The following is a 25,695-nucleotide window of genomic DNA, read 5'->3' on the forward strand; positions in this document are numbered from 1 at the left end:
TATGTACTTTTCATGGAATTGATTATTGTAATCTGAGTATCATTAGCTAAAAATATGAAAAGCTGATTGCTGAAAATCCTTAGAGTGTCTGTCAACATCCTGTGCTGCTTTAGAGCTTTAAACATAGATTCCTAAATGAGAACTGTATGTGTACTTCAGTTTTATAAGTATGTGTGTTTAGAAATTTCTCCTGAAATTAAAAAAAGAAATTTTAAGCAAAATTAACCTATATGGTTAATTGAACACTTTCTTAAGAGGACTGTTCTCTCTACACTCCATGCCAGAAAGTTGCTGTTTTTTTTTTGTTTTTTTTTTTCATTTTTAAAAGATAGAGACAAACAGACCGACACCAGACAATTATGAAGGTAGTTTCACACTCAAATATGCATCAAATTTAAAACATCCTTTGTTAATCATCTCAGATAACTGGGCATGCTGAAAGATAACACCGAACAGCCTCCTTTGCTAAATAGTTCCAGGTAGAGCCTCAGGACTTACCTGCCTTGTCCAAGGTGGAATAAGCGACACCAGTGGAATCTAGTTCCTGCATTTGACATTGAACTCCATTCACAAAGCCTCTCCATGGACTGGTTTTTGGCATCAGTTCAAATGTCCCCATCCCCAGAAGCTGCCGCCCTTTAAAGTGCCAGCATAACTCAGAGGTGAAGATCCTTCAGCTCCAAACACTGAGGAGCATTTGGCGTCTTCAGCATCACGGGAGGCCAGCCAAGTTGTGCTCCAACCCAACTTCAAAGAGAGACCTTTCAAACATACAAATGTCTTAAAGATGAGCCCCTGCTTAAAGAGTCTCCCCCATGTCCTGCCTGCCTCTGTCCTAGAACTGACCACAGGGCATTAGCAAGGGAGAGACCAGAAGGGAAAGCTTTGGCTCTCACTTTCTCCCCAAATCTCCCAGACTCTCAGGGGTGACTTTCTTTCAGTACTGGGCTGGAGATGTGAGGGGTGGGTTCTTGTCGGAAGGCACTAAAACCCAAAGACACAAAAGGCATGGAAGTCAGAGTCCAGGCATTTGAAGAAAAGAGTGGGAGACAGAAAAGAAACAAAAGAAAAGTCTTGTTCCTGCTTTGAATGTAAAGGGAGATTTGATAGTGTTTATTCTTCCTTATTTTATTCATTCCAATGTATTTGAAGCTAAAGCTCTTTGTGATGAGTATTTGATCTTAGTCCAACCGGACATCTCCTGGCTTAACAGAATGTTCCTCAACATAGCTATGTTACTTATATCTGAAAAAAGCATCCATTATTTTCTTTTACATTTAGGATTTGAGGCAAATCCCTCAGATGTAGAGGGACTTTGACTCATGGCTTTAAGAAAATAATAATAATTGGTCTTTTTCACATATGTGTATATCCTAGATGGTGCCAAAGGTCCCAAATCATTAAGGGCATCCAGTTCATTGGTGGCGCAAGGAGGAAAAATTAAGCGGAAGTTTGTGGATCTGGGGTAAGCACTTTAAGATGTAAAAAGCAAGCCCTCTGTAAAAGTAGGATTAAAGGAGAAAATGTCAACTTCCCCTTTCTGACTGTGTGCTGTCATTATAGGGCACCACTACGAAGGAATTCCAACAAAGGAAAGAAATGGAAAGAAAAAGAAACCAATAGGTTTCCTCCAGGTGGCAGGTATGGGTGGGTGATTAAGAACACCGATTTATCTCTATATCTAAACTGTCTGGCCCCCTTCCATTGTTAACCAAAAATCAGTGGTCAGTGTCTTTGAGCTGAAGTCATATACCTAGAGATGAGATGAAAAAAATTGCGGTTTGTATTTGTCTTACTCCAATTACAGCCTCCACGTGGCCTTGGTTATATCCATTGGCTTAATTTCAGAATGATGTTTGCATGAACAGTTTCAATAAATGTTTATCTAAACACAGCATAAGTATATCTGTGTGATATATGCTGAAACACTTAGGCATATTTCAGCTGTGTTGCCTGGCTCTTCACAATACCAATGTCTTCTCTTTTTGTTAACTCTGCAAGGGTAATTGTGCACAGAAGTACCTGTTGGCTTTCAAGCCTGTTCTGTCCACACGCATGTAAGAACAGCCACCGCCTCTTGCTGGACTCAGCCCTTTAATTGACTGCAGGCCCTACCAGCTATGCTTACTGTCCAATAACAACTTTCCTATAGAGGAGTGAGCTTTCTACTGCATGTTGTCAAGTTTTCCCAATTTTATTCTGAGATTGCATCGTCTTAAACTTAGGCTTGTATAGGGAGACAAGAAAGCATAGAGCTCTGAAGTCCGACTGCCTGGGACTTCAAAATCTTGGGCAAGTTATTTATTTAGCCTCTGTGTCTCCATTTTCTCATATGTGAAACGAGGGTAATAACAGTACCTACCTCATAACATTAGTGTGAGGGTTAAATGAGTTTTCATATAAATCATTTAAAATGGTACCTGGCACAGAGGAGGTATTCAAAAGTAATAACGAAGGTAACAATTTGCTATTATTATTATTTGCAAGTTACAGAGAATTTTTATATTTATCATTTTATTTGATTCTTACAATAAGGTTGGGAGGGCTGATAATAATACCATACTTCATTGATGAAGAACTTCACCTTTATAAAATTTAATTGATTAGTTCAGGATTATTCAATAGGCAATTAATGCCAATTAGCTGGGGCTTGTGCCTTCTGTCTAGATGTCTTTCCAACACTCCAGGTCACCTCCACCTCCTTATGCATCTAATGGTGTTTATGTTTCTTTGTGAAATTTGGGAATCATCTCAAAAGCATAGACTAAGGAAGAAACAGACAAAACGCTAAGAATAAAAGATGGTAAAATCATTTGGGGACCACTTATCCATTTCATAGGTTGTCCCCTGCTGTTTGTTTGTTTGTTTATTTGTTTTCTCTTTTTTGGCATACAACTTGGTGATGAAATTGTCCCTTCTCCCTGGGATTACAGGAGAATGGGGTGGGGAATGAGGAGAGAGAATGCTACATTAACTATTTTTGTTATTCTGGGTTTCCTTTATGCTGCAAAATGGAAAAGGGGTAGAAAGCTTTGTTTATATTGACGACAACAATCTCAGGAAAAATAAGGCCATAATGCAACTCAAAAGAAATGTAACTTTGTGTGGCTTTGGAGTGAGAAATATAAAACAGTTTACTTTGTGCCTTAAAGTTAAGAATAGAAAACTATCAAGTATACTCGGGGGGAAAAAAGCAACAAATGATGACACTGTTAGAGGAAAGGAGAAAGAGAGAGAGAGAGAGAGAGAGAGAGAGAGAGAGAGAGAGAGAGGAGGGAGGGAAGGAGGGAGAAACGGGGAGAGAGAGAGAGAGAGAGGAGAAACTTGGGCACCTCTGAAGGGACACTGTCCTCCCTTTGGCCCCTGGGCTTCTGAGGCAGTCACTCCTTCTCACCTTTGAGGCTAAAAGGGATGTAAGCACAGCCATTCAGCGGGTACCAGAAGGGTTGACTAAATTTCATTATGCTAGCCAGAGACTATCACCACCTTGTGTAAATTCCAGATGAAAATCAAGCAAATTTTGATTCTGTTGGTAAGTGCCCACCTTCCTCAAGGCAGAAGTATGGGGAGTAGGTGTGGGCTGTCATCAGCGTGCTGCGTCACCACAGCCAGTGCCAACTTTTGAATCAGCAACCAGCCAGGCGTCTAGTTTGGCTGCCTAGCTAGCTCTGTATTTTTAAAACATTCACTCTGGAGTCTCTCAGCTTCAGTAGTCACAGATAGTTCCACAGGTACCAATGCTACAAAATAGTTTTGAATTAGAATCATAATTGTCAAATTATTTATAATTACAGTAGAATTTTGACAGGACAGAAAGGAATTCATGTAATTGAAATAGTAGAACAGGGAAAAAGGGGGACTTTTTCTGTTTCTTGGGTAACACTAATCACATCTAATGACAGCCTCTGTTCTCCTATGTAGATTGACAATGGGTCCAGAACCTTACAAAAGATATTCCAGGAAAAAACAATTACTGCGCAGTAGTTGCTTAATGTAATTGAGTTGGTTTCATAGGGCCCCTGAGGCTGGAAGGGTGATAAGCGCCAGTGGCTGCAAATTCCCACTGCAGCTGCAGAGAAGAACTGGGAATAAACTCATCACCCCTGTGAGGCTTTCTCAGAAAAAGGAGGGAATGACTCAAAGACTGAGTTAGTAATCTTATCTCCTAGGCCTTTCTTCCGGTTTCTATAAGGTTGTAAAAAAGCTAATGAGGTCATTCATTCAGTTATAACCTGAGACTATTAGACATTAATGAGGCAAGACATTTGATAAATTTGGTCTTGGTGTTAGTTTTTTCCCTCCCCAAAAGCAAAAAGAGTTTTTTGTATTCCTTGTGAAGACATAATGACTCAACTACAGGACCAACATGACACAAATAGAGAAGGTTAAAATAATAATTCATTAGTAAACCCTACACAAAGAAATACGGTTTAGTTCTATCCTTTTCAAATATGTGCTCAGTGAATATTCTGATTTAAACCGGTAACATAGCAGATAAAAAAAATAGGAAACTTTTAGTTGTCAGAACTTGTTCATCCCTTAAAGTACACACCAAAGAGTAAAATAAAATACTGTCCTAAATTCCAGAGTAAGTAGCCACTGATGTCGGTGGATTGTCAGCTTTGGATTTCTTTGGGAGAAGCTCCCAGTTTAGTCACTGAGTGGAGGGCCCTGTCAGCAGATCTGTGCTTCTCAGAACCAAACTAGTTGATGGCGTGTGGGAAAGTGATGGGGAAGGGAGAGGGCACTCCTCTGGGGAAGTAAATCTGCATTCACCCTGAAAGTGTGAGCAGTGGAGAAAACACTGAGCTGGAATCCAAGTATTCATGCTGATCTTGCCATAGGTAAGTCTCTGAATTCCTTGGACCTTGGTTTCCTCCCAAAAAGTCAGTGAGGTGGACTTAAATTGCCTAGTCTGTAACTGCCTGTCCATCTCTATCTGCACTGTCCAGTGTGAAGCTTTAGTCAGATGGGCCATTGAGCACTTGAAATGTGGCTAGTCTATATTGAGATGTGTTGTCTGAGAATACGCATGCTGGATTTCAAAGACTTAGTATAAAAAAAAGAAAAAAGAATGTGAAATATCTTATTAATAATTTTATAATACTGAATACTTGTTGAAATGTTTTGAAGATTTTGGGTTAAATAAAATGTATTATAAAAATTAATTTTACCTTTAAATGATTTTTCATGTGGCTACAAGAAAGTGTTAATTTATGTAACGTGGTTCATGTTATATCACTATTGGACAGTGTTGATCTATATGATTCTATGAAAAACACACACTCTTTTGGTTTCTAACTCATTATTTAGTTGATCTATAAATTAGCATGTATTCTTGTTTATTCTTTTTTAATCTATATGTACTTCTCTTTGTTCCAAATATGATTTGTTTATATATAAAAGTATATATGATGCAATATAATGTATTTTAAAAGTAAATTGGATAGTGAAAAATAAGATGAAGGAAAAAGTAAGGTTGGTACTTAAAATAGAACATCTTCAAACTTAATAGTAAATTTAACAGTGGCCTTCAGTAAAAGCCAAGAGCCTAGTATCACAGTGGTTAAGAGCCTGGGTTCAAATCCCAGCTCTGCCACTTATCATTTTGGGTAAATTACTTAACCTCTTTGTGCCTCAGTTCCCTCATCTGTGAAACAGAAACACATACATACATCACATACCTCGTTAGAGAATTGGGAGGATGGAAAGAATCCCATTTAAGCACGTTGTAAGTCCTTAATATAAACAGCTATAATTATATTTAACACAATTCTGATCACAGGGATATAAAACAAAGTATTCTCTGGATCTGTCTTGCTGGCGTTCTTGTTCATCCAAGGGTGATTTTGGTAATATCTTGAAGAATGAATGGACTATGTCGGTTATAGTTCAGACAGCCTTTCATAGATGTTTCTCTCAAAGAAGCTTTAGACAAAAGGATGACATTACAGGGAGTTTGAGGTCATACTCTGCCCTGTTGCTGAGCTTGGGCAGAACCTCTGCTCCTGAGCTGGAGTGGAAACACAACCTTTCAGAAGACTTGAGGGGCTGGCCGAGCACATGTGCAGGAAGAGAAACACCTCACCTCTGCCTACACCTGGCCCACAGGAGCACCCAAAGCGGAACCACAACTGTCCTTTAAAAAAAGGTTTTAAGCAACAGGAAACAAAAACGCAGTTGTAAATGGCCAGCAGAGAATAGGCATTAGAAGAAGGCAGATTAATTAGAGCCTGGAAAGTTTGAAAGCAGATATTACCAAGCCACTGTGTGGCCATGAACCACAAGGATGAAAACTCAGTGAAGCACCGGGTGGACACCCAACTTGGGCAACATAACGTCCGTGGGTTCTCCCCTTCACGTGACATTCAGAATGTCCAAAGGTAGCTTTGCTCTTAAAAAGAGGATTAGTAGGGTTATAAATTAAGAGGAAGTTATTGAAGTCTCCAGTTTTAAAACCTAGCTTTTTGTGAGTTTCAGTTTAACTTACAAATCTTGTCATTTTGTTTATAGCTCTAGTAAAATGTGACGTAAAATAAGACACTTTCACGGAGACCTTTAAATAATGTTAGCTTAGCCTCAGTACAACAGACTCGTTCCCCCATAATTGCCTCTTCTGGTTTTAGCTGCTTTATAAATTTAAGCTATTTAATTTTCTTGTTTGAGGTTCTTCTCAATTCCTGAAACCTGAAAAACTTATATTCTTATCAAGTCAACCCTTTTCCATTCTTAAAAAAAAACCCTCAAAAATCTAATAAATTAAAATAATAACTATAGTGATTCTAAACATCCCATATTCTTATCAATGTGGTCATTTTACATTGTAATCAGTTAAATCTGAAATCAAATATGTTCATGGAATCAACAAACAAATTTCTCAGATTTTTAATAATACAATTTTTTAAAAATCCTAAACAATGTGTTATTTTTAAACTTAACATTTTTGTTTTGATAATATGTATTTTTATTTACATGATCATCTTGCTGTTTCATTTTAAACCTTCTCTGTATGGGAAAGACTCATTAGGGGAACAGTTTCTCTGTCTCAAATGAGTGTAGGGAAGGAAAAAAACATACTTTTCCCTCTACACCTCTTAGGTTATCTGGCTGGAGTCCTGTAAATTAGACTGGCAGTAGACAGATTAACAAGGGGAACGCTTACAAATTTATTTAATATATTTTTTTGTGATGTAGGAACCATCATAAGGAAATGAAGAAAGAAGGGGTTAAGCCTGACCATTTTTATAATAAGTTTGATGTAGAGTGAAAAGTCGTGGGAAAATGTGATAGAACAGAAGAGTATGAGATAAGGGTAGTGAACAAGGGGACATTTAGCAAGACCCGTGAGTTCATTTGCTCAGATTCCTCTTCCTGTCCCTCTATCTATGGAAGTACGGATGCTCCTGGTTCCTAACAATAAAACCATCAGAGATATAGCTATGACTTGTGATTCTATTTTTTTCCAAAAGTGATAGTGTACAAGCTATAAAACGGTGAAGGAAGTACAGGACACACACCGATTTTGATCCCCTAGAAATTATTTTCAGACCTATTAAGAGTTTATTTCTACGACCTGCTTTGGGGGACATGAGGGCGATCAGAAAGCCTTTCCTGCACCTGCCACTTCTTAGATTCCTTCAGCTTAAAATATTTGATGTGACAAGGTGCCGTATTTTAAGGTAGCATATCCTGAACCAAATCATAAGTTAAGATTAAACATTCTACAGTGACCACCTCAGATGGGCTGTTGGTTATTGATCAGAGATTTAGAGCAGAACTCAGGATCTGGAAACAGGATCTGTCCAGGTTGCCTGAGCTGCAGATGGACACCAGCTTGCCTTAGATTCTCCAGCTCCCCTTTGGAAGGGTCTGGCTTTACAGCTTCAGTCTCCTTGGTGGATGTTAGAACCTTACAGAATTACTTCATCTGACGCAAGTAAATGGAAGTCTGCAGCCCTCTCTTTGCACCTAACTTTCTTCAGTTAACCTCCTTTATTACCTGCTTGAATTCTATGTTCTGTTTGTGCTTTTTCTGTTCTGGCAGTTCCTGAACTCCTAATTATGTTTTGACAACATCCAATTACATTCTGAATACTTCATACACCTTGTATTGAAAATTAAAACCAACCAACCAAAAAGAAAAGTCACCATGATTGTTTACCTGAGAAATTTAACTTTGGGGTGCTAGCCCCAGGTTAAACTGGTTTCAAAATGTATGTAAATGAGTTCATTGCTCTACAGAGTTGTTAACTCTAAACCATTTAAATGCCGGGCAACACTCCCCCCACCTCACCTCCCACACCCCCACATGATATTTTAGGGCTACAGAGACTTAATTTGAAGCCTTTCTCCTCGTTCCTAACAATAAAACCATCAGAGATATAGCTATGACTTGTGATTCTATTTTTTTCCTAAAGTGATAGTGTACAAGCTACAAAAGGTGAAGGAAGTACAGGACGCACACATATTTTGATCCCCTAGAAATTATTTTCAGATCTAGTAAGAATTTATTTCTACCAATCTTGATTTTTCAAGAGGACTATTAAGGATCTATATAGAGCTTGTTAGCCCATAACCTGCCCTCAGAGTCAAAAACTTAAGAAAGGAAGGAGGAAGGGAAGAAAGGAGAAAGAAAAGGAAAGAAGGAAGGAAGGAAGAATTTTATGTTATTCTTTACATATTTCTCCACTAAGTGAAACAGACCATAAGAGTGGTCAATAATAGAATAACTGTTACCAAAACTTCTCTGCACCTTTTGTAGGCCCAAGATTTCAATTTATCTAAAAAGGAAAAATGGCATTTATTTTAGAAAGCATGTGTGGTAAGCTGACATCTATAATTTTACAGTAATGGAGAGTTTGCTTTTTAAAATGAATAGTCTATACTCTAGGTCCAAGCAAATGGAAACATACCACTGCTCAGTTATTTATGGACACTGGCAAACACACAGAGATTACATCAGTTCACAGAATTTTAGAGTCAAGGATACACAAGGAAATGAGGAGGGCACAATACAGCCTCAACAGAGCACAGGCAGACCTCCTGGAGACTTGGGAAATCTTCTTCAAAATACCCCAGACCTGGTAGTTTGCGGCTGTGAGAATGTTATCTTCCTTAGAAGTGGGCTTGCATTGCTATCTGTGTTACTTTGCCTCCATGCCTTCCATTATCTTCCGTTATCTAAGAAAGCCTCTGGTATCACCTGAGGCTCAGCTTCAGGGATTTCCTTCATCACGCTGACACTGCAGCCTGGAGGCCGGTCATCAGTGCTGGATGTACAAGTCCACTTGGAATTATCAGTCTTGAATATTTTTCTGGCAGTGAGAATGTTATGAAAGAGTTCAGATGTGGTCTTCAAATTTTGTTTGAAATGTTACCTGGCCAGGATTTGACCTACCAAAAGTCCATTTCAAAAAGTCATTAGAACGACAAAAATTAGAACACAATATTCTTATTTTCTGCCTTTCTAAATTTTTTTAAGTGGTGGTGATTACTCTAAAAGCGTTGTTACAAAGGCAGTTCACTTTTCACTTAGGAGTAGGACAAGATAGTCACGCTATCATTAATAATAGCCTATTGATAAACTTTGAAACAGTATCCATATATTGAAGCGCTGCCATACCTTATTTGAATTGTCAATGGACCTCTTTAAAGATTGATTTCCCATGTTACTTTGATTACAGAAATGTATAGCCAAAGGGGGAAATAATCATCAAGTCCAGTTTATCTCAAATATGCCCAGTTATGAGTGTGAGACTACAGAGAAAATATTTTTGTTTCTGCACAATTGGAGCTTTTTGAGCATTTTTACTAGAATATGGGACCTGAAATTACAGACCAGCCCTAAAAGTTAAATTATGATTGGCTAGATAGTGAGATCTGCAGAGAGATTTATCTCCCCACAAGTATGTAGTTGGGGATGGGGAGTGGGAGATGAGACCCAGCTCGATGGAGACATTCCGAGGTTGTAAAGCTAGAGATGCAACGGGAACTACCATGTTTCCCCAAAAATAAGACTTAGCCGACAGTCAGCTCTAATGCATCTTTTGGAGCAAAAATTAATATAAAACCCAGTCTTGTATTATATTATATTATATTATATTATATTATATTATATTATATTATATTATATTATATTATATTATATTATACTGTATATTATACCCAGTCTTATAGTAAAATAATTCCCGGTCTTATATTCATTTTTGCTCCAAAAGACGCATTAGAGCTGATTTCCGGCTAGGTCTTATTTTCGGGGAAACACGGTAGGACATATATTACTTTACAAAGCTAAGAACCCAAGATCCTCCCCAAGTTGTCTTAGGTTGGTGCCAAAGTAATTGCAGTTGAAAAGGTTCAAAAATGCAAAAACAGCAATTACTTTTGCACCAACCTAATAATTGTTGATATTAAGGATGTAAGGTTTCTCTTTCTGGGGGTAGGAGGGGGGACACAGCTGTCCCTCTCCTATATAACCATCCAGATTCATATTTCTTAGATTTCTCATCTACAGTGTAGCCCAAGTATAGGGTAACAACTGGTTCTCGTTGTCTCATCCTGGAAAGAGGAAACTAGGGTTCAGGGAGCCAGTGCAATAATTTTCTGTAATAAACCTGTTCTGCTCCAGAAGCCTCATATTTGCATTTCGGATAATATTAATAAGTATAGGTATTAAAAACTTTGAGAGTCAGCTCAGATATGTGTTAAAATAGATTCCAGGTTAGCGCCTCCCTTCCTTTCCCCCAAATTCTAATTCAGTAAGTGTGGGTGTCCAGGAATCTGCATTTGAACAGCTTCCCAGATGATTCTTATCAGACTTGTTTGGGAAACACTGCACTGGTCCTCAACCCAGGCATAAAAAGCACTTCTTACAGAAGACTGGTCATACTCCGCTCGCATGCTTCCTTACCTTCAGTTATTATACCTCTCTCCATCTTTTGATAGTAATAAGTGGATTTAAGGATACAAAATTTTGTTTTTGTTTTTGTTTTGTTGTTTTGTTTAAACTTTAGGTTGAAATTGAAGGTTGATACATTTCTGGTGAGTCTTTCTCTATTATCCTAGCAGACCCCGCCCCACCCCCTTTTTTACACCATTCAAATCATCAGATCTTCCGGAATTCTTAGTGTGACTAACAATTTTGCTCACCCAACCTATGATCTTAGTGTTCTATCAAAACGTCACTGACTTCATTCTCTTTAGTTACCATTCTTACAATCACTTTTCATTTGTACACCGCTTTACAGTTTACAAGATGGTTTTACGTTCATTGTCCCATTTGATTCTCAGAGTAATCTTTGGAAATGAACAGGAATTGTTAGGAGTTATACTATTTATGTAAACTAGAAATAGTTCAAAATACTTGAAATGATATGTGAGAAGGTTGATATTCAGTATCCATGTGGGACATAAGTTGTCTAGCTATGGTGTTGATGCACTTTTAATTGAAAGGGAATCTCTGTCATTACATCAGAAGCTAGCAAACAATAGGCATTGCAATCCAATGTCTTTTGAACATATTAAGGGTGACCTCTTCCAAGATGCATGGAAACTACTGCCCATTCCTGCCTCAATTCATGATGATTATTTTCCTCTGACTAAAACATAAATATAAATGTGTAAGATGTTAAGAATACCTGCTTCAAACTGTTTCTCAAATGCTTTTGAATCCTTTAAATGTTAAACAATAAACATAGACCATTGTACTTTTACAGTGTTCAAAGCACTTTTACAACATTACATCACCTATTATTTAATTCTTAATAATCACACATATTATTTAATTCTTAACCATATGTGAGATACATAAAATATTCAGCTTTTACAGATGAGGAAATAGAGGCTGAGAGAAAGCCCAAGGCCATGTCCTTAGGAGGTGATAAACCCTGGATCTCCAAAAAGATTGTTAAGACTTCCGGTCTGGTGCTTCTATGAAAATGCACTACGATGATGATGAAAAACCAATAAAGTGTGTGTTCTGCTCTAAGTATCAGGAGCCCTGAACTTTCCAAATTATTTAAATATATCGTTTTATGAAGTTTAGACTCGGGAACATGTGTTCAGATGAGGCCAGAAAAGAATTCCGGTTATGAGCTAAGTGTCACTAGCAGTGAGGCACTGATGTATGACCCAAATAAAGGGAATGCTTTATTGGATGACTGTGGTCCTCCCTGATTTTAATTCATCCACATTTATTAGGCACAGTTCCTTAAAATTCACCATGGCTATAGCAATATGAAAATGTCGCTGATTGTTACAGAATCCATTTAGATGTAAAAAAGATAACAATTAAGATTGATGTTCTAGTCAAAAGGGCAAAATATTTACTTTTAGCTGTTGTGTAGAACAGTTTCTCAGACTGTTATTTCGAACTATATCCAGTGTTTCTTCAGAAGTTAGGTAAGTTTGCCACCTGCCCTTTCTTTGTCTGACACACCCATTATTTTTTTTCATAAAACAGGATCTTCAGAGGCAGGCTGGGACACTGGAAACCGAAGCCACCCTCTGCAGCGCAGGCCTCCCCTCGCTCACCTTGCATGCCTTTCTCGTGGTTTAATGACAGCCGGAAAGGATGCTATTCCTTCACGAACCTGCCTTCATCCACAAGCCCCCTCCAGCCTTCTCCTGAAACTCTAATTTCAGATAAAAAGGGGTCCAAGGTAGAAAATACATGGATTAAAAAAGCAAACAAGAAAACCCCCAATCTCTTCCTTCTCTTCAATCTTTGGAAAGCATTCTCAACTTGTGTGTATGCTCTGGATCCAAGAAACCAATATGATAACACTGCAATAAACAATGCATGGTATTTCCTGTGTGGGGAAAAAGAAAGCCTCATTTAACCACCACCTTCTTTAATACTGTTCCATTCTAGATTGTTGTTAATCTTTGGTTTGCCTGTCTTCACACATATTGCTATTTAATCTCAGTTTGACAGTTAAGCCATGCTGGGAAAGATGCATTTGAATCATGGGATAGTGTATGATAGATCTGTTTACCAAGTATTCCACTTTAAATTACGTTACAAAACTACTTTTGCTGCGCTTTTCAAGATTTACTGGAAAACAAATAAATTTGGGACTGAATATCAGTTCAGTACATCTAAATGAAACTCTTTAAAACAAACCATTGCTGACATAGCACCCTTACTTATTTCTTCTTTTAAATCAGACTTCCATGTCCAACAACTGTTGTAACTCTATCCTGAAGGTTCTTCAACTTGAGCAGAATTAGGAATCATGTGCATGGATGCTATTGTTTTTAATGCATGATGGTTATTTCCAGCATGACGCTGCAAACCTTCTCTAACAATTTTATTGAAACACATATGGTGGCTAACTTTCACATGTTTGGTCTCCTTTTATGTATCTGTGTTCACTTTTCTTTTCAAACAGAAACGTCTGCTTAACATTCCTCGAATTTAATTCCTTTCTTGATGTAAACAGCTCACAGGGTTTTGACGGGGTTTGGGGCTGTATCTCTCCTGATAGTATCAAATGGTAATGTGCTGTGTTAAATGCCCTCCGGTTTAAATGTTCTGCTAGCCTAACTCCGTGTGTTCTGATTTAGTCTCCTTTTTTGAAGATTGACCAAACCTTGGAGTTTGTTTGGTACTGAATTCTCCAGCCTCTGGCATGGTATTTATTCTTAACAACCAACTAAACCCAATACAAGGGAACCTAATGGAAAACTAACAGTCCAATTTCTAAGGAAGTGTAGTATGAAACAAGATGGTGTTGGTCAAGTGCTAGGAGCCCCTGGGAAGCCAGTCATTCTAGAATTAGAAAAGGAGTTTTGATAGCAATAGACCACTTTGGCCTGGAAACATTTTCAGTATTGGATCTGATATATCTCAATGTTACTCAAATAATTGTACCATTATCTTACGGTGGAGAGACTCCAGATTTGGTTTAAAATGTTTTCATGAATGCAGCTAAGTAATCATTGTGCATTTTTTTTTACTTTACTATCCACTGAACATTTTAATGAAGTTCTGGGGAAGTTTTATTTATACGCCCCCACCCTCCCATGCCCCCAGGTGATTGTTTATGGATGTGTATCTGTTCATGCGGCAGCCTCTCTGGTACTCGGCTGGTACCATGTGAGCGTTATACTTGAGCGTGTAACTACTAGTGTAGTGTCAGACTGTGACCTCCCCCAGAACTCATCATCTTGAAGGTTACATCCAGGAGAGGATCTGCCATTTCTTACAGCATTTATCGCAGCCAACAGCAAGCGATGCTTCCCAGGGGACGCCCGAGCTACCTTTCTCATATGGATTGCCATCTGTTCCTAATAACTCAGGCTCTCCACACCATCTTGTATTTTTACTTAACACTGTTAACTCATCACGATTAGGGTCAAAGAAGAGAGACTCATTAATATTACCCCTCTGAGCAGTTGCAGAGGATAATGAATGCTGTACCCTTGAAGAGAGACTGAAGAATCATTTCTCCAAAACACCTATCCATTCATCTGATGGAGAAAGCACCCAGAATCCCATATTAACCTCAAAAGGTGCAGTGCTCCACCACTGCCTGACTGAAGGTCATCACCGAACCAAAAATGAATTTTTTCTAAGATTACTTTAAAAATAACCTAATTAGAACTTGCAAACATACCTACCTCTGGTTCATTCATGGTGCTCACTTAACACTGAGGCTTCATTTATTTTTACAGAATTTCACCTTCAATGATGACTTCAGTCCCAGTAGTACCAGTTCGGCAGACTTAAGCGGCCTAGGAGCAGAACCCAAAACACCAGGGCTCTCTCAGTCCTTAGCGCTCTCTTCTGATGAGGTATGCTCATGGCACTCAACAATAGAACGGCTTTCTCAGACACACATGTTACCCATGAATTATCACCCGGAAAGTGTTTTTAAAGTAGATTTTGCATGGGGATCATCGAGACCACGGTTTTATATTTGATTTCTCTCCTTCTCTGTCTTATCATGAAAGCAAAGTATTATTTCTCAGCCCCTTTAAGATGTCAAGGGAGCTCCCTTACTATATAGTTGGACTTTGTCTGATTTAATGGGGTGACTCTCAACAGAGGTGTGGCGGTGGGAGGCTGGGGACTGGAGAGCAAACATAGGAAACAGCTCAGAAATGACACGGAGTTTCCAGATCCTCTGTTCCTTTCCTCCCTCTCCTTCCCCACCATCACCCCTACCCTAAGATTCTGATATTCCCTCTGAGTTGGGCGTGGCCCCTGATTGAAAATCACAATGGTGGAGAGGGGAGAGGTAGAGTTCCGATAAGGAAGGAGAACTGGGTAAGAATCACTAATTTAGAAGCCAGGGTCAAAATAGCACTGCTAAGAATTCCCAGGAGATATGTGTATACAAGAGAGGCAGGAAATTACATTAGTCATTAACTTAGTAACCCAAGAGATAGAGGAAAGAAATGCCAATATTTGGAGTGGGTGGGAGTGGGAGAGGCACTGTAAGTAAAGATAGTTTTGCTCTAAATGTTTGTTTTTAGTTATTCCTTTCTAACATGATTTTTCTTTTGTAAAACGTTTTTTTTTTCCTCTTCAATTTTTCTACCCATATCATCAGGCTTGGCGTGATTTTAATTGTATTCAAACTTTGTACCTTATATGTTGTGTCTCCTGTTTCTATAACGCTTTTCTTTTTGATTCCTTTGTTGCTCCCTCAGAGCCTGGATATGATAGATGACGAGGTGAGCTATCAGTGGGCTGTGCGTGGTGGCTTGTTTGGTATTGTTTGAACCTTTTCTCTCTTTGCAGATGATTTAAATATCAAACAATACAAGAGCACTTTCCTCGGTAGTGGAGGAGTTCCTTGTGTTAAGTAGTTTCACTCTCTGCCCTTGTCTATACCTCAGTTTAAAAGGTATTCCCGAGCCAGGAGGAATTCCACATTCCACCCGAATCCCCCATCACCATTATCTGAGACAGTCCACTGTGTCCCACCTCCTTTGCCTTCATCTCGGCTTATCCATCCCCTCTGTGTGTTTCCCCTGCGGGTCACTGAGGTGACTTCGGTTTCTCCGCCCACAACTATCTGTCATTGTCTTCATCTCCTCTCAGCTTAGTGGTTCTAGGAACCAGCTGCCCTTTGCGCTATGAAAAGTAACATTCTGCACTGGACAGATCTGCAGACTTCTAAGTCTCCGTTTCCTCATTTGTTAAAAATAATTATGGATACTGTCTGTCCTCCATTCCTCATAGGCTTGCTTGCTGCTCAAATGAAATAATGGCTGTGAAATTTCCCCTAAGAATGCCTAGGGCTTAATGCTCTCCTAAGTGAAAGATACCTCAATATTTGTAAATGTATTTTTACGTATCTCCAATGCCTTCTCAGAGGATAAATGCAGAGTGATGCATTGCATATAGAGATGAATGAAACATTTCTTTGCTGCACCAGATCATCTTTCCGAGGTGTTTTAATGGAAAAGCTTGCAACATTAGAGTGTATTTTTCAAAATCAAGACCTACATTAATAATGCTCTTTTATTTGGGGGGATTTTAAAATTTCTGAGTACCTAAAAACATGTAGCTATTAACTGCATATGTGTGTTACACACACTAGAACCATTGGCTTATTTTATCGTTTAAAAATAAATATGGCTCTAGGAGGCAAAAAATTCCTTTGACAGCATGATACACCATGCTGAGCCATGGGGTTTTGGCGTTTTAACAACACTGCGTAACCTTCCTACCTCAGATCCTTGATGACGGACAGTCCCCCAAACACAGCCAGTGTCAGAACCGGGCCGTTCCCGAGTGGAGTGTGCAGCAGGTCTCTCACTGGCTAATGAGCCTGAATCTGGAGCAGTATGTATCTGAATTCAGCGCCCAAAACATCACTGGAGAGCAACTCCTGCAGTTGGATGGAAATAAACTTAAGGTAAAGAATCGTTATGTCTGTGTTCAGGTATCCGGTATAATTTGTATTGCTCATAGCACCTACCATGTTTTCATTAGATATGAGCATTCTGCATATCTGAGAGGTAATTCTCATCATTGGTCACCAAAAAGGACATTGAGTTATTTCTGAGGAGTAAATGAAGTTTCGGAAAGTCATTAAGGGTTTAAACAGTAGGTAGGCTGCTGGGTGGGAGAGCTAGGGACTCACTCCATTGCTTCCACCGAGTAGCACGTGGTCCGTGTATTAACTCACTTCCTATGTAGTATGAGTTTTTATAATGGCCAGTGTGGACTCTTTCATTACATTAGAGTTAAAACCCAAATCCCATGTGTCTTCTTTTCTTTAGTCATTTCTCCTCCATTCCCACTCTTCCCTGCACTCCGCTCCAAAACTGGGATGATGTTTTCCCCAGAACTTTCTTCCCCAAATATGTGCAGGCCATGTCTGCCCTCGCCCTTCATCACATTCTCATATTCATCCATCCAGTCTATCTGTTTTAGAAACTGAGATGGCACCCATCCCTGTGGAAAGAGGGCAAAAGGAGCTTACAGCCAGCTCTCCACCCACAACCTCAGCCCCCTGCGGGGCTGACGGGCAGATGAGTATGTCTTGACAGTCTTGAAAAGGTTAGAGATCAGTCAATAGCCTGGGAATATGAAAGCCCCACTGACAAGGCCGTCCCTGGTGGGGGGGAGATGGATGCATCCCACTGTTGATTCTGAAGGTCACGAAACATCTGAAGTACGGAACCAACTCCCCCTATTCTGAATTCCAAGCTCATTGAGCAACCTCATTATAATTAAGCTTCCCATATAGGTCTGCCTACAGGGAGAGAACGGCTAGTCATGCTGACATGAGCATTCTGGCCCCAAAGACATTTTTGGTCCTCATTTTCTAAATAAATGCATTGGTAGAAAGGAAGCCATGTCAATTCTTCCTGCCCTTCTTGGAGGCAGCAGGGGTCCTCCACTCCTATCTTTGGAAAATTTTGATGAGTTTAGCAATACTTTTACCTGTAAATGTCTACAGCCTGAAGGTTGGATAAGCGGAATTGTGCCCTTTTTCTCATTCATTCACTCCTTAATTACCCATTTGGGAAGCATTTACTAAATGAGCTTCAGGGGGTACTGTGTTAGGGATGTCACACAACAAAAGAACAAATAAAGCTTCATTCCCCCAGTATGTAGATTTTTGGAAATGTAATGACCTCTCCCTCATTTTTTACCTCTTCAAGGATGTTTAAATTAGTTTCTGAGTTTGAACATACTGTGATGTCAATCTCATCATAAGCAGAGAAGTCATTAGTTTATATTCAGTTTATATTTCTTTCTTAGGCTCTTGGAATGACTTCATCCCAGGACCGAGCAGTGGTCAAAAAAAAACTCAAGGAAATGAAGGTGTCTCTAGAGAAGGCTCGGAAGGCTCAAGAAAAAATGGAGAAACAAAGAGAAAAGCTGCGGAGGAAGGAGCAGGAGCAAATGCAGAGAAAGTCTAAAAAGACGGAAAAGATGACAGCTACCACAGAGGGAGCCGGTGAGCCCTAACTCACACCCTCTTCCTGAAAGGGTCTCCACCTGTCGCTGCCCTGCTCTCCTCTGGAGGATGAAGAAGGAACTGATGATAGGGGTAATGTGCTCTAGGCAGACTGGGGAACCGTGTGTTGAATAACTGCGTTTTCTGCAATAACAGAATGCACTCTCAATTTTAACCTGCTGAAATAATCCCAAACCACCTTTAGTTTCTTAAACAAACCGAGGAGCTCATTTGTGAGAGATGCAAAGTAACTATGTTTCTCTCTTACTTACCAACATCTTGTGTTGTGTTGGGTGGGTTGTGTCACTGAGAGAACCAGCATGACCCTGCCCGACAAGTGCATGACACACCCTGGGGTTAATGGAGGGCCATGAATTTCCGGTATGGGATGCTGACACTGGTCAGTGGCATGTAGCCTCATGACTGAGCACACGACTCTGCCATGAGACCTGGGCTGCAGCATGTATTCCAGCATGTGGGGGAAGTTCCCCTCATTTCTGTGTCTGGACAGTGAGACAACCCCACAGTGGAAATGTGGGCACTCTGCCACATAACCACCTACTGTGGCCACAGGCGAGCCCGTTGCTCTGCTTGCTGGGTATCTGAACGAGAGGAAAGAATTATGATTATTTGTTAACCCCAGAAGGAAGAAAAGCCTTAAGAATGTGGATGTGGGTATTACCTTGGGGTTCTGAGGGTAACATTTAGCCTCCAGATTTAGCCAAACAAAGAAAAACATCAGATGTTAATGCAGCCATGGGATAGTGGAATCTGTTGTTTACTTTACTACCGCTCCATGTTCAGTATTTTCAGCAACACTGACACACACAGCAAAATTCCTTTTTGCCCCAACAAATTGAACAGGAAATTGATTTTTGAGGAAACCAACATTTTCAGGTTTCCTCTCCTGGGGAACATTCCGGCTGGTCTTCAGCCTGACTGTGACACAGTCAGGAACTCATCACATATTTTCTACTCAAGATTTCCCAAGTGGGCTCAGTTAGTGTTTTAACAAATGTACTTTTAAGAAAAATAGAAATACCAGTTCGAAAAAAATTTAAATTTGAGTAACATTCAACCAGAGAAGCAATTTTATTGAGCACACAGGATGTTCCCATAAAGGAGAGCTGTCAGTTACATTTTAGAGATGCTTTGAATGGTTTTTCTGAGCCATTCTCTTCCATTCTTTAGAGATTTACACTTTACACTTAAAGTTTAAGAAAGTACGTAGGATACAGTCTACAGTGGAGGCAGTTAGGCATATTTTAAAGCCAGTGTTAAGGATTTCAGTATTTCATTAAACTAATCCAAGTGCAGGAGACTGGGGCAGAGGAGGAGAAAATTTCTTGAGAAATATGAAATGATGGGTTGGTTTTCTTGTTGTTGTTTTGCTTTTTATGCTTATGTATCTGGTTCTCTTTGCTGCAGTAGCTCTAAACATGAGGTCATCCACTTTCCGAGGGACGAGTTTTACAATAAGGGTTGAGGTCAAACAAATTCTTGGACAGGCATTCTACTTCCTTTGCTACATGGGGTGTCTGGATCTCTATCTTCCACTGGAAATGTTATGTACGCAGAGCGCGGCGGGGAGGCTTTTGGAGGTAACACACAATGTAAAGGGGCTCCTGCCCATATAGTTCTCTCTCTCTCTTTAGAACATTGTGATTTTAATTTTTTTTTGCTTGTCTGAATATCTGAAATCTGGAATTGTCTAAGCTAGATATTTATAATTCTGTTCTTTCCCTAAGGCCCATTTCCTTTTCAGTGACAGTATTGTCTGTTAAGCTTCACTTCTTTCGTCACCAATCCTCAGAAACACCATCATAAAGTAACATTGTGCTTTACAGTTCTCAAAGTCACTATGTATGTTTTCCTGTCTTATCTTCATTTGGGGTATGATAATGCAACTGCCATACTGGATACTCTATTAATATTTTGAAATGTGTGGTGCTTTGCTATTTATTAATATCATGAGAAACAAGGAACCACTATTAATGAACTACCAAATCCAGCAAATCTTTTCTAATACTAAAGACTAAATTAGTTAAAATCTGGTAATACTAGTGCTTGCTATTGTAAATTTTTGTTTCTCTTTGAAAAAAATGATCTGGATCACACTGGAAGTTTCACTGTTTTCATTTTAAGATTGGAAATAGAAGGATGATTATCTTAAGTTATGTTTACACTTTGGTAATATTTGAAAATGGATGTATATACTGGGAATGTCCAGATGTCTCATAGTCTCTGCACATAATTTATGATCTATTATATTGCATTTTCTAAAATGTCTTAGAAGTATTATCCTCTGTTTTAAATTTATTTGTACACTTCCAATGTTTAGGTCAATGACCAATCGACAATATTATTAATCAAATTGTGATTCCTCAAATCATTTAGTTTGTGTTATAACTATTTTGATTTTTTTAAGTTAAATATAGTAATTTTAGATCTTTGTGAGTTATTTTTAATGATACTACTTAAAACTGCTGAAATTATAAGAGGCACTTGATTTGATTGTCCGACAGAGGATAAAATGGAAACTGATAAAAGGGTATGAAAACGAAGTGAAGGACCTCCGGTCTTGTGAGCATTTTGTTTCCTGTTATTTTTTTAACTGACTCTAGTGCATGATGCCTAACCGAGGTTCCAATGTCTCACACAGTTCCCACTTTAATGCTCATGGTTTTCAGTGTCCATGCAATTTTACACAATTGTTGCTTCATGAACCTTAAAGACTTTGCAGTTTTCTTATTTATCAGAAACGGAACAAAAAGGGAATATCTGGTTAGTATGAATTATATTCCCTAAAGGACAGCTCTGTGTGACTCTAACAATCGCCAAAAGTGTTTGGGGGTTTTGGTAATGCTTCGGGGGCAGGGGATGCATGGTGAGGCCCAGCTGTGGACAGACAGCGGTGTATGAGCGGAGTGTCTGGGTCAGGGCTTTCCATTAAAGGACTTTAGTTCTATAACAGAATTACGTTATTGAAGATTATCTCCTTTAAAGTAACCTACAGTTTATGTAATAGTTTTCTAACTCTTTTTTTTTTTTTTTTTTTTTTTTTTTGCTTGAATCAGAAGTTACTGCAGAGTGATACGTTCAGGCAGAAACCTAATTTTGCCCGTTCTAACACACAGATGAAATCTACCTTAACTTGCATGACAATAAAGTTACTCTGTGCTGTCCTCTTTTAGCTGGGGTTGACATGGGTGTCACACCCTCAACATCACGTAAGCATTTTTAACCCACAGCAGTTCACGATCGCAGGATGATAGGTGCTGATGCCAAACTCAGCTTTTAAGGGGCACGAAATGGGAACACGTACTCCCTTGAAGTTGTTGGGAACAAAGGGGCAAGAGGATGAGTGAGGGGGCAAATTAACCCTTGCCACTGCCTTTTGTCCTGTCGTCTCCAGCCTGAAATCTTAAGATATCCCAGGCCCTGTCTACAAAAATAGCCCTGGGTTGATCTAGCACCTTACTTAGCCTTTATGGTTTGTGCTGAAAACAAAGAATTCTTGTCTAGGTTCCTTGTGTAATTGGATTATCATGTGCTTTAAAATTACATTTTAAAAGGTAAATGAAAGTCTGCATTTCTATAGATTTTCTGACTCGTTTATAAGTGTTAAAGGTCACAGAGGCCAAGCCTCAAGAGAGGAAACCCAGTGTTTACCAATAATATTCAAGAAGATTCTAAACGGAGGTGTCCCAACAATTCTGAAAGAAATGTCTACGCTTTGGATGTGCTGTAGCCCCTTCAATTACACTGAGATATTTAGGAATTGCCAAGTTCCATTTGAGTAACTGAATGTACTGTCCCTATAGAGCTGCAGATGAGGGGCATTTCACTTTGTTGGACAGCGGTCTCTAGGGATCATGTCACCTACTTAAGTCCTCAGTGCTTTCTGAATGAAAAAGTAAAATGGGAAAGAAAAGACCAGGCTTTTTAAAGTATCTTTTCAAATTTATCTTTAATCAAGGATCTACCTGTACACTCTTCTGACACTAAGCATTTAAGGATGAAGTGCAGAATTAAAATGTTCATATTTTCTACCAGAATTGTTTGCATTATGATGACGGGGTGGGAAGTCAATTTCTAAAGAAAGCAGTGTTGTAAGAAGTCTATGTGCTACAGCGATTCACTCCAAGAAAACAGTCTGGGTGTGCAGGCAGATTTCATTGATATTTGTTTTAGATATTTAAAGTCTCAGGAAATTTATTCTTGTTCCAAACACTGGGGGAAAAAATAACACCATATACTACACAGGTAGTCTTTGAATAACGTACAGTAGCAGGATAGAATAGACCCAACCGAGAAGTCAGAGGGCACAGAAAAAGCCTACAGAATCAGTTCCCCCTGGAAAATGAATGCCTGGGTGGATGTGTGGAGGGTATGGTGGTTACTTGAAGGCTCACATATGTAATATATGGACCAAGCACAGCACATGACCTGCTTCCAGATCTACGGGGTGAGAAAGGAAAAAAAAAACATGATTTCCAATCCTTGGCGCTACCGCAATCCCAACCCCAAACCAAACTGCTAGGGATTCAAGAATGAATAAGAGGTAAGGCATAAGAGAACAAGAGGCAACTTCTCAATATTGTGCATGCCACTTGTGTAGATATACAGAACTCCATATGTGGGACTATATCTCCCACCTTAAACACACACACACTGCAATGACATGGCATAAAAAAGTAGATAGCATATGTGGAACTTGGTAATGTCAGAACCAGAGCAGTAATCATAGCTTTATTGCCACTTTTTGTGTTGTGTAGACATTGAATGGCTCATAAAATTTGAAGAGATTTTTTTAAATGTATTTCTTCTACTAAATGCACTTATCCTACATGTTTATATATTTTGGTAAAATTGATTTATTAGAAACTTGGTATTTTAGTAAGATAAAATTTCCTCAAATGTTGGGTTAATGCTTTGATGTTAACATTGCACATTGCTGAGTTGTAACTCAGAAGTTTATGCAGCTTTGGGCATTTTTAACTGCGGACTGCAGTTTCCTTGGCTAAACATTGCACTGTGTGTTCTTGTGCATTCGCTCATGCTCTACTACAAATATTTGGTAGCTGTGATGCGTAATTAACTACTGGCTCTCTGATGGCAGCTAGCCATCACATGACCATTTATTTTCTTCTTTTGCAGAGTGATGGCATGATAAGGTCATTGCCAAATATGACCCAAGTGGATATATGAGTGTGAGTATGTTGTTGGAAGGTGTACACTTGTGTTTCTCTCAGCTATTTTATTCACACACCCAGGTTTTCTGTTAAGGATTTCATCTTTCATCCATGAAAGAACAATTGGCCAACAATAGCTAAATTACCTTAAAAAGTGGGAATTAAGAGGCAGTCCAGCTAGATAACACCTCCCAACAACATCAGATTCAGTTAGTGCTTAGTGAAATCCCTTCAATATTTATGTGTGTTTTCCTTAATATTATTTATGGTCATCACTGCTGCTTTTGAATTTTTTAATGGTGTCGCAATTAAACCACTGGTATACCTGCTACATAGCACTAACAGAACTGACCACCTGAAAAACGAAAAAAGAGAGAGAATGAATTCTGTTCCATTGTAAGAAGTTGATTTATTTTAATCTTTCTTTATATAAAGGAGAAAAGTTGTTTGAAAATAATTTTAAGTCCAATAAATATGGATAGCATGTTATCTGAAACTTTTAATTTGTACATTTGGTGTCTGATCCTTTGCATGGAAGAGACAATAGTGCCACGTCTGAATTGTTCTCTTGTGCTTGGTTAATACGTATTTCTCTAGATTGTTCCATTTCAAATGACATTTCTTACTCTTTGGTTTTCAGAGGCATTCAAAGCAAAACAGTCTTTGTTTTCTGACCAATCTAAAAATAATCTGTGATTAAATTTAATTTGTTAGTGTAAATAAACTTCTTGCCAATGAGTATTATTGTTGTTAGACAACGAATGCAATAAAAAGAGAAATACTGAAATCTGTTGAAGTAACTTTGTTTTTCCTTTTCCATTTTCACCTTCAACTAAAACAAGCCTTGACTGGGGAAACCTGTATTAACTGTCAAAATAATAACTATCAATCAAGAGCAAAGTGCACATTTTCCATGGAAATGAAGCTAAAAATAAGCTTTAGCCCTGGTAAAGCGTAAATTGGCAGCTAGAATTACATTTGAAAGCACAATTATGGAACTGGGCATAAAGTTAGAAGATCAAAGCTTCCACTAGAAGCTCCCTCACCCACCTTTCTGTTCCCATCACAACCTCATCACAGTATCTGATACCCATCAGCCAGGAAAAGGTCTGGGAGAAATCCATTTGGCTGTGGACCTCACACAGCCTGGGGCAAGCTAAGAGTCAAGCCATCCCAGAGTATGGGGTTCCTTTCAACAATTTTACTTCCAAAACCTTAAATGTTCAGAAGACTGAATATAACAAATGAGGGGTGTTAATTTCTCTCTCGCGCGCCATAATTTATCTGTGACTAAACCTTTGCAAACAATTTAGCTCTGAGCATCACAGAATACATGAATTAAGCTGTTTTCTCTTCCTTGAAGTGTGTTAAGAAATTCCTAACCAAGAGAAAGCATGTGTCCCTTTGAATGCTTTTGAGTGTAGGCTATGTCAAATTGGATAGCTTTTTCTTTGGGGGAGAGGGGGAGAGGGAGGTGCGTAATTTGCTTATTCTGTCAAGAACAAGAGAACAGTATGGTTGTTTTATTGATATATCAAGTGATTCCTTTTAAAGGAAATATGTGGGTTTTTTCAACCTAGGCACCACAGCGATTGATAGTTTCAAAACAATATTTCAGAGAATCCGACTTCAAGGGCTGTGAACAGCGTCACTGAATAATTGAGCACTTATAGGGCACATGACATCATGGCCCCTGAAATCGTTACTAAAAATAACTTTTATTCCGATGTGAGGAAAAGTGGTTGTCAATCCAAACAAAATGTTCCTGTTTATTACTTGAAGTCAGTGGTCTTACACTGTTAGCGGTTTTCAATTTAGCAACAAAACATTTTTCCCAAATGCCAGGCCATGGTCATGGTAAGTACCTTAGAAACACGTTGTTTCTAATGTAACTGCCTGAACATCCCAAAGAAATAATCCAGCCTGGAAGCCATACCATCAGAACAAACAGACAAATAAATGAAGATAGGTCAACTTTTCATAGGGCTTTTATAAGAAAATGCTCAAGTCATCTTCCGAGTCACATCCCTCAGAAGAGAGCCAAAGATTGGTAACCTTTTCTAATTTTTGTTTGT

General features: G+C 38.9%; 1 protein-coding gene across 15 annotated transcripts in view; it reads left to right on the top strand.

Moving 5' to 3' along the window:
* The window catches only part of PPP1R9A (protein phosphatase 1 regulatory subunit 9A), a 272,874-nt gene extending 248,458 nt beyond the window's left edge, over positions 1-24,416 (top strand). For 8 of the 15 annotated variants that reach the window (XM_019729733.2, XM_019729737.2, XM_019729732.2 and 5 more), the window contains 7 exons: positions 1,378-1,465; positions 1,564-1,641; positions 12,461-12,659; positions 14,677-14,796; positions 15,658-15,681; positions 16,689-16,871; positions 18,227-24,416. In XM_019729733.2, coding sequence (XP_019585292.2) covers positions 1,378-1,465; positions 1,564-1,641; positions 12,461-12,659; positions 14,677-14,796; positions 15,658-15,681; positions 16,689-16,871; positions 18,227-18,436 — 902 coding nt within the window. In that variant the 3' untranslated portion in view covers positions 18,437-24,416. The remainder of the gene's footprint in view (positions 1-1,377; positions 1,466-1,563; positions 1,642-12,460; positions 12,660-14,676; positions 14,797-15,657; positions 15,682-16,688; positions 16,872-18,226) is intronic. The other 7 variants (XM_074340750.1, XM_019729739.2, XM_019729741.2 and 4 more) reach the window with 3 other exon arrangements.
* Positions 24,417-25,695: the final 1,279 nt, after the last annotated feature.

The sequence above is a fragment of the Rhinolophus sinicus genome, linkage group LG09 (genome assembly GCF_036562045.2).
Source record: "Rhinolophus sinicus isolate RSC01 linkage group LG09, ASM3656204v1, whole genome shotgun sequence".
In the NCBI taxonomy this organism is placed as follows: Eukaryota; Metazoa; Chordata; class Mammalia; order Chiroptera; family Rhinolophidae; genus Rhinolophus; species Rhinolophus sinicus.